Raw genomic sequence first — 9009 nt, 5'->3', positions numbered from 1 at the left:
TTTTTCTTGCATACTCGCGCGAGCTGCAGCCAGGCGGGGCGCTGCCCAGGGCGGCACCGGGCTGCCCTCAGCCCGGGCTGGGCGCGGGAGCGGCTAGGCGCGTCACTCCTCCTACGCGCGCGCGCGCCGTGGGCGGCACCTGCCGCGCCCAGCCCCCTCCCCGGGCCGCTCTCTAACGCCCCGCCTCTCAGCGCCGCGCGCTCCGCTTGCGGAACGAGGCCGGTCCCCTTCCCGCCCCGCTTGGCTCTGGCGGCCCAGCCACTAGGGACCGAGGGGTCCCGTCCCGAGCGCTGCCTCCACCCGAAGTGACTACGTCTCCCAAGCTCCTTTGCGCAAGGTCCGAGCTCGCGAGAACTCTCAGTCGTAGCGGAGATCTGGACCGGCTTCCTTTGAAGCTTTGTTTTTGTTAAGATCTCCATTCCCGCGGAAGCGCTTCGAATCCAGTTTTCCCTTCCCGGCCAAGGGTCATCGTCACGGCAACGTATGGGGCGGAGCCCGAATGCTGGGCCAATCAGAGGAGAGCATCCTATGAAGCTGTCCAATGGGAGCACAGGCGGGGCGCTATTTGAAGCTGAGGGCGGCGCGCCAGGCTAATAGCGTAGTAGCTGCATCAAGAGGCGGAAGGGGTGTCGGGGTCGCTTTCATTCCTCGCTCTTACAGCCCGACCGTCTCCAGTCAAGAGTCGCCGTCCTCATGGCGCTGGTCCGGCGCGCTGCGGTGAGTGCGGGCCCGGGCCTGGGCCCGGGCCGCCGGCGCCGAGCTGCGGGGACGCGCTGGATCGGGCAGGCGGCCGCAGAGAGCGGTGCGGCCGGAGCAAGCCGTGGGGTTGGGGCGGCGGGGAGCGCGCTGGCGCCCTGCTCCTGCCCACGCTGGAGAGCGCCTGTACGGAGACCCCTGCCGCCAGGCTAAGGGCCCGGAGCAGTTAAATGTCCTCTGCGTAGCCCCGGCTGGGGACAGTCGGAGGCTTCGGCCCAGGCTGCACGTGAAGCTTCAGCCGGGCCAAGGTCCCCTCTGCGCTGGAGGTTTGTACTATCTCCGCTGAGATTCCTGCAGCCCGCCTGCCGCACAGCCAGCGTGTCAGCACTCGCCGTCCCCGCGGAAGGGGTTTTCCCGTTGTCAGAGTCAGTGCACCCCCTTGGGGAGCTGTAGTCGGTCAGTGGCACAGTGGTGTCTGTAGCCGGGGCTAGGTTGGTTTAACTGCATCTGCCTGGGGTGGGAATTTTTCACACCACTGACTAATATAGTTAGTTTTAGGTGTAAATAAGGCCGAACACTAAGGGTCTGAGTGGTTTCCCTGGGGCAAATTAGACATTCAGGGCTAAGGTATTGATCTCAGTTGTGTCCGTCAGGCAGGAAACTCAGCAGATGGCGAGAGCAGCCGTTATGAGCATGCTTTCCTGAGGGAGCAGACACAGAGCTGCTTGTGCACGGCACTTGCTCTGGAGATAGCATGGGGATTTTCCAGCAAGTAAAATGCCTATTGTTTGTTCTGTGCTCATGGATATGGGATCTTCTGTATCACTCGGATTAGAATACAGCTGTCTCTGTTGGACTCCTGTTTTCGGATGGAAACAACGATGCAAAGTCCCAAATACAGGCAAACTGTTCAGACAAAAGGGATGGCAAAAATTTAACTTCTGCCTTGTGACCACTGAAATGTTCTTACAGTAAAGTAAGCTTTCTTAAAGACTTGTGCATATGTAGATGTTAACCTTTGAGGTAATGCTTTTTTACCTTGTTGAAAGCTTTAGTCCTTATGAAAGATTTCTAATTTCACAGTAACAAAGAGAGGGCTGGGTTTCAGTATGGCTTTTAAGGGCTTGGATACGCTATCTAAAACTGAGTAGGGGAGCGCTTCAGTCCTTTGAAGTACAGTGTGTGCTGAAATAACTCTGAAAGGCAACAGTCTTTTACCATGCAGTGTAAAATTCATAAGGCAGTAATTCCCTCTCTTTAAGTGATGACCTAAGAGAAACTAGTTTGGTCACTGGCTCATCTCCATGGAAATTCATCTTTAGTTACAATTGGGTGGACATTCTAAAACTGATGCTAAAGAAAGCATGGTTTCCAGTTAGGAAGAACAAGATTTGGGTGACTTCATCTGTAATCTCTCTAAATGTAGTCAATTTTTAATTGCACTCTCCATAATGCATCTAATCCTCCTTTATTCACCTCCCATCCTGCTGAGCACAACTATGTGCTGTGAAACAAAACATGGTATAGTGGTACTGTGGGTGCCCAGATACCATGGTGGTGGGAGATTTTGAGATTAGTATAATCTGAAAGTAACTAGTTTTTTACTTGGAGTTTATTTAGTTTAGTTTTTTAACCTTGTTTACAATTTTCCTTTGCAGATTACTAGAGGGGTGGAGAATGCTATGACAGGACTTAACAACAAAGCCAAAAGTCAAGTGACTAACAAAAGGGCTGCTTTGGAAGAGATTGGAAATAGAGTTACAACCAGAGGAACACATGCAGCCAAGGTAAAGCTGTAGTTCAACTCTAGCTGTCAGAAAAGCTACTTATTAGTTCTGAGTTAACTGTTGTTCTTTCCTCTGGTAGAAAACAGAGAGCTTCAAAGTACCTGTAAAAACTACAAAAGGAGCTACTAAACCAGCAAATGTAACTGCACAACCCAAACCTCCAGCTGCAGTAAATTTAACTCTCAAAGAAGAGACTGTTCCAAAGGTAGGAAATGGCAAATTCCTATGTCACTCTCCAGTTCCTAACCCTTGGTCCTCCACTCTAGCCCTTTCTAGGCCAGAGCTTTAACACTTCAGAAAAAGATCAGATTCATTTTATGATATTATTCCTGGCTTCAGTCTATTAGCTTACAGTCACAACTAACTTGGGATGTGACATAATACTACCCATTAGGACTTGCAAAAACTTGTCAGATCAAGAAATATATCTATAATGGGTAAAGGCCTTATAGGCTAAAATATTGTAGATATCTTAAATGGCATGTAGAGTCTTAGGTTTTGGTAGCTGCTTTCCTAGTTTGTATTACAGGCAAACTCCCAACTCATGGGGGTGGGGGGAGGGGGAGAAAGAGTCTTAAATGAGAGAGACTTAATGTATGGGCCTCAGTGACTATAATCTGTCCACTAGATTCTGTCTCCAACCCCCATGGATGTATCCATGAAAGAAGAGGACCTGTGCCAAGCTTTCTCTGATGTGCTGCTTAACAACATAGAGGATATTGATGCTGATGATTGGGAAAACCCTCAACTCTGTAGTGACTATGTAAAAGATATTTATCTGTATCTGAGGCAGCTTGAGGTATGGATGCCTAAGTACTACACATTCAAGTGAAATTAAGCTTTCAGTCTTTCATATTGGTCTCTCTTTAACAGCTGCAGCAATCAGTACGTCCACACTACCTCAATGGGAAGGAGATCAATGGGCGTATGCGTGCAATTCTAGTTGATTGGCTGGTTCAGGTCCACTCAAGATTTCAGCTCTTGCAGGAAACACTATATATGTGTGTTGCAATTATGGACCGCTTCTTACAAGTAAGTATCTGAAACCTGATCCAAGCACATTGTACAGGCTTTTGAGACTCATTAAATTAGTACACTCTAAAATAACTCTTGTCCTCTGTTTATGGTTTTTGGGTTACAGATGTTCCAGGCAAACTTAAAATCTGTTAACCTATAATTTTCTACCTGAGCTAAAAGGTGGATGTGATAGTTCTGACTAACACAAGTCATTCTAGGGACACAGATGCATCCCAAGGCTAAATCTAGAAGTCTTGCATGCTGAAAACCTAAATGGGGAGGGGGAAAAATGTGCTGACTCACTGAATGGAAATTCATGCCTTGTACTTGCTGAAAGGTAATACATCATGAAGATTAAACAGTTCTCTAAACTCTTGTTACCTTATACAGATTCACCCAGTATCCCGTAAGAAGCTTCAGCTGGCTGGTGTTACAGCATTGCTTCTTGCCTCAAAGTATGAGGAGATATTCTCTCCTGATATTGCGGATTTTGTTTACATCACTGACAATGCATACTCTAGCTCTCAGATCAGAGAGATGGAAATGATGATTCTTAAGGAGCTGAACTTTGACTTGGGACGCCCTCTGCCACTTCACTTCTTAAGGAGAGCATCAAAAGCTGGTGAGGTAGGTACTTCCTCTAGCTATCTTAAAATCCTCCTGCTTATGAGAGACTAGTATTGGAGGCATGGAATGTCAGGACTCCCATTAACACTTCATTTAGGCAGGGTGATTTTTACCTCATGACTTAAAGCACCATGAGCTGAAGGAGACTTTCTGGTGGGTGGGCTGTGTGTACAGCTGAATGCTTGTTATAGGAAAAGGACTGAGCAGTATTAAGTTACTTTGTGGTCATGGAGTCAAGCAACTCATCAGCGTTTGCTGCAATTCATAACATGATTGTCTCAAATTTTACAAGCTTCATGTTGAGGCTTCTGTTCTGTGTTTTAAAAGATACTAAAACTATTGTTGTGGTGTTGTGTTAAGGAGACAAGGATATTTGGCTTGCCAGCTCAAAGAATGGAAGCCTTATTGAGTGAAAATTAGCTGTAATACCTAAGCTTACTTTTTGATAAGTGTTTAACTAATCCATTGTCTTACTCTAGCTTCTCTTTAGGGAAAAGGTGGGACTCTCCTCATTTGCTAGGTCTGTTATGCTAGTATTATGCTATAGTGCTTGTTGCAAACACTACAGGGAATATAATTCAGCTATTTTTATGGGGTGAGGAGAATATTGACAATTCTGTTAGATTTGGGTTAGACTGAATTTGAGCCCTGTTAACCTGGGAGAACAGGTTAAGGGTCTCTTGGCCTCTCTCTCCTGAAGGAAGAGATCAAATTCCTACTTAACATAGTTTCAAAGATTTGTATGACTGGAAAAGAGTTGTTGACCCTGTTCTCAAACGGGAACAAGAACATAAAGTAGATTAAACCTGGACCACCTTGATGGTGGTACTATAATGAAGTGATAAATTTCATGAACTAACAAGCTGTTGATCTGGCAGGCTGATGCTGAGCAACATACACTAGCAAAGTACCTGATGGAGCTGACACTCATAGACTATGATATGATACATCATCATCCTTCAGAGATAGCAGCTGCTGCCTTATGTTTGTCTCAGAAGGTTCTGGGGCAAGGCAAATGGGTGAGTTGCTTTTTGTGATTTGTTCAAGGCCACAGAATAGATGGCTGTCAAACTTATGAAGTATGTAAGCTGCACTCCAACATAATGAGTAACTGCAAAGTATAGCTGGTAGGATAAGTAATCCAAGAAATGTAGTAATAAATGGAAAGGTTCCAGCTTGTTGCCCTTAAGCACTGGAATGTTCAGGCCTACCTGTAGTTGGAAGGCTAGAACATTTTTTCACAGTGCTACTTAGCACACCGGCCCATACTAGCAAGTAACTAAACTTATCAGGAACAACAATGGCAGGGAAAAGCCAGCTTGACCATTAGGTAACATGCCTTGAGTATTTTCCCTTGCGGATGATAGACCTTTAACGCTTCAAAAGACAACCTCAAAATGTCCTTGCTTGCTAAATAGCTAAACCTAATAACCTTTCAGTCAGTGAAATGGTTTTGGTCAGTGTAAAAATTCCCCTTCAGAAAGCACTGCATTCTGATATTACAAAGAATAGTGATTGCATGATGAATTCCAACCACAGCTACTGAACTTCTAAACTATCTGCATGAACTTGTTAGCTTGGTTTACAGCTTTTGCATAAACCAGTTCTTGGACAAGGTGGGGAAAGACCACATCTAGGAAATAGTGTCAAGATACCACAGTAGACAACTCGGTACCAGTTTTACTGAGACAGGCAGTCAAAAGTAGGTGTCTACCTGTGGCCCTCAGGCATTTTAAGTAAACTTTGCACCTAGATTATGAACAAAACATGTTTTGAGTTGTGCCCTGCAATTCTTAAACTGAAGTGTTTGAATCAGCCCTGCTGTTACAGGGGACCTCTCCTCCCAGCCCCTGTGCTGCACAGAGCAGTTAGAAGTGTGCTGAGTAGTTGCTGAGCACCTGTTGAGGATTTTTCTGCCACTGAACCTGCTCAGCACACAAGATTCAACAAAACGTCTTCCCTAAAGTATTTATTGTGGCCTCTTGACGCTCCTGGAATATGGTCATAAGGATTTCATATAATCATGAGTTGGATGCCACTACTCTGACCTAATAGCAAGGATGATTCTGATCTACACACGGTAAAGCTCAAGTTCAACTTGTCCAGTCTAAACCAAACTTATTACAGTTTTTACCTGAAGCAAACTGTAGCGCCTCAGGCAGGCATAATCTGTTTGTTAGATGCTACTCTAGGGTTCTGACCAGTCTTGTATTGCAGGGTGTAAAGCAGCAGTACTACACTGGGTATGCAGAAGACAGTCTTATGCTAATTATGCAACATATGGCCAAGAATGTAGTAAGAGTAAATGAGAACTTAACAAAATACACTGTAAGTATACACTAAGGGCAAATATCTAATTATGCTTCAAATGTTATACACTAATGTCTTTGACAGATGTCTCTTGCTTCAGTTTTACTCTATAAAAGAATATGCTCTTACTACCTCTTTTGACTATTCAGCAACTTCCTGGCCCCTTTTCAAAGTGCTCCAGTGGAAATGAGTAGGTGGCTTAACCACTTACTAGTAAGTAGTCTGAGCTCTCTCTAGCATGGCACAAAACAATGTAAACTTGATATTACTTAACAGTCTCTCTAATTCCTACAGGCCATAAGGAACAAGTATGCAAGCAGCAAACTCATGAGGATCAGCACAGTTCCTCAACTGAACTCCAAAACAATCAAAGACCTTGCTTCATCTCTCTTGGGATAATCCTAGGTAGACAATTCCTACTCCATGCACTTTGTCAACATGCCATTGAGGCACAACTGCTGCTTTTGTACATAGCCTTTCAATCTTAGTACAGACCCCTCAGATTCACTCTGAAAGCAAACTTTTAAACTTGCCCTTTAATACTCTTGTATATCTAGAAATAAAGCTCCTTTTTTAAAAAAAACTCTCCCTGGGTATTACTAACACTAAGTGTAGATGGTGCATGTGAGAACTCGACTTTCACAAGCAATGTGAAAAGACCTACTTCATAAACTTTGGGTAGACTTGAGATGATCCTCATAATAGGCCAGCAATCAGAACCTTAACAGTTTAAAACAAAGCTCTAGAGTACATAGTTGACATGGATCTGGCAAATGTGAGGGTGTCTAGAAGTAATCTCGACTCATAAACTGGATCAACCTGGCTTTTGGTGGGGGAGAGCCCAATTTGAGGCAACTGCAGATTTTAATCTAAGTACTATTAAGATAAGCCCCAGTCTGGCAAACACATCTCTGCATGAATGTAGTTGTAGTCCCAGTCCTAGGCCAAGCCCCCTGAACATCTACATTTAGTGAGTAGAGTGCATGATACTCTGGGGCATGATACATGGAGGCCAGCAGAAGTGGGACATGTATAAGCTGAAACTGTAGCTTATGTCCAGACAGTGCCTCTTGCAGGGCTGAGCTGCCTGGAGAATGGAAAAAATCTACCCCTATAAGTGATGGCTTGATTCAAGTCCATGTAACTGAAGCTTCCTCCTATCAGAAGGAGGAAGGTAGCAGGAAACTGGCAATTAGAGTAAAGAAAAGGGTTCCCCCTCCAAAAGCTGCTTAGGATGGTTCCAACTACTCATTAGTTCATTATGAACTACTACGAATCTCAATGGAAGACTATTGGGCTAGAGCAGGGGTCAGTAGCCTTTCAGAAGTGGTAGGCCAAGTCTTCATTTATTGACCTTAATTTAAAGTTTCACATGCCAGTAATACATTTTAACCTTTTTTGGAAGGTCTCTCTAGAAGTCTATATATAACTAAACTGTCATATGTAAAGGAAACAACATATTCAAAATATTTAAGAAGCTTCATTTAAAATTAAACGCTGATCCACAGGACTATCCCCCACAGCTCCCAGCGGCCGTGGTTTGCCATTCCCAGCCAATGGGAGCTGTGGGAAGCAGTGGCTAGCACAGCCCTACAGCCCACTGCTTCCTGCAGCTCCCATTGGCCAGGAACAGCAAACCACAGCTGTGGGGGGCCATGCCTGTGGATGTTCAACATCAGCAAATTGTCTTGCAGCCTGCAATCAATTACCCTGATTAGCTACATGCAGGCCACAGGTTTCCCACCACTGCTCTAACCAATCATACAGGGGCTAAGAAGAATATTCAGTACCTCTCTCTTCAGATCAAAGCCTTTTTGTATATTCACAGACCCTATTGCTTCCATCTCTGGAACTCCATACACTGGGAGCTTAGTTATCCATTCTGAGTTCCAGGTACTCATGCATGCAAAACAGAAATATTACAAATTTAACAAACCAACTCAGCTCATTGGTTCCTGAATTTTATTGGTGGAGTGTCAGGAGAAAAAGAATGGATGCTGATGATATCTGCATGGTAAGCAACAGCCATTTTAAATGGTCGGGGAGGCAACTGGGCTTAAAAGCATTAACACTGGTTTTATCATTAAAAAGGAATAGTGCATGTTTGGAAGTACCTGGCACAAAACGTCTAATAAAACTACTTTATGGATAAGTACAGTGAATACTACATTATACATTCATACATGTTTCTACAATATTAGATTTTTTTATATACAGTATATGATCTGCTCCTATACATGTACAGCTCAGGGGAAAGAGTTGCTTCCTGTAACAGGTACAGCATTAAGCATAAATCCAACATGGGCCAGCCATATTCTAATATAAATCATGAAGAAGGCATCATTGTATAGCATACAGTACTTTTCTTTTCTTTTTTTTTTTTTCAGTGCCTTTTGGAATCCCTAAACTTTACTGGCAAGCAAACCAGCTCCATTACACATCTGTACAGAACTATTTAAATATACCATCACCAATCCTAAATCTGTGTGACATGTAGCAGCATTCTTACCATGTTCCCCAGAGTGATCTGCATTGGAGGAAATGTGCATGTAATGCCATCATTTTTTTTTAT

At 44.3% G+C, this 9009-nt stretch overlaps 1 protein-coding gene across 5 annotated transcripts; it reads left to right on the top strand.

Annotated features, from left to right (window-relative positions):
• Nucleotides 1–201: 201 nt before the first annotated feature.
• Nucleotides 202–8957, top strand: CCNB2 (cyclin B2). Of its 5 annotated transcripts, XM_084640801.1 has the most exons (10): nucleotides 206–717; nucleotides 2355–2483; nucleotides 2563–2688; nucleotides 3112–3282; nucleotides 3357–3515; nucleotides 3891–4127; nucleotides 5006–5146; nucleotides 6345–6455; nucleotides 6732–6842; nucleotides 8825–8957. In XM_084640801.1, exons 1-9 carry the CDS (start codon nucleotides 694–696, stop codon nucleotides 6834–6836), a joined length of 1203 nt encoding a protein of 400 aa, XP_084496927.1. In that variant the 5' UTR covers nucleotides 206–693; the 3' UTR covers nucleotides 6837–6842; nucleotides 8825–8957. The 5 variants fall into 5 exon arrangements, 4 of the variants coding, with proteins under 4 accessions (XP_084496928.1, XP_084496927.1, XP_084496926.1 ...); XM_084640802.1 differs by lacking the exon at nucleotides 6345–6455 and having other exon boundaries at nucleotides 202–717; XR_014713259.1 differs by lacking the exon at nucleotides 6345–6455 and having other exon boundaries at nucleotides 203–717; nucleotides 6732–8451; nucleotides 8825–8924.
• Nucleotides 8958–9009: the final 52 nt, after the last annotated feature.

Source organism: Lepidochelys olivacea (assembly GCF_965140295.1).
Source record: "Lepidochelys olivacea isolate rLepOli2 genome assembly, chromosome: 10".
NCBI classification, from domain to species: Eukaryota; Metazoa; Chordata; order Testudines; family Cheloniidae; genus Lepidochelys; species Lepidochelys olivacea.
Note: the sequence above shows the minus strand (reverse complement) of the source record. Positions and strands in the feature narration are given on the sequence as shown.

What these genes read in the sequence shown, in the direction of transcription:
- CCNB2 (XM_084640801.1), top strand. Translation starts at nt 694, where the DNA reads ATGGCGCTGGTCCGGCGCGCTGCG. An exon ending in GAGGAACACATGCAGCCAAG is followed by an intron (nt 2,484 to 2,562) that starts GTAAAGCTGTAG and finishes TTCCTCTGGTAG; the next exon opens with AAAACAGAGAGCTTCAAAGT. An exon ending in AAGAAGAGACTGTTCCAAAG is followed by an intron (nt 2,689 to 3,111) that starts GTAGGAAATGGC and finishes TCTGTCCACTAG; the next exon opens with ATTCTGTCTCCAACCCCCAT.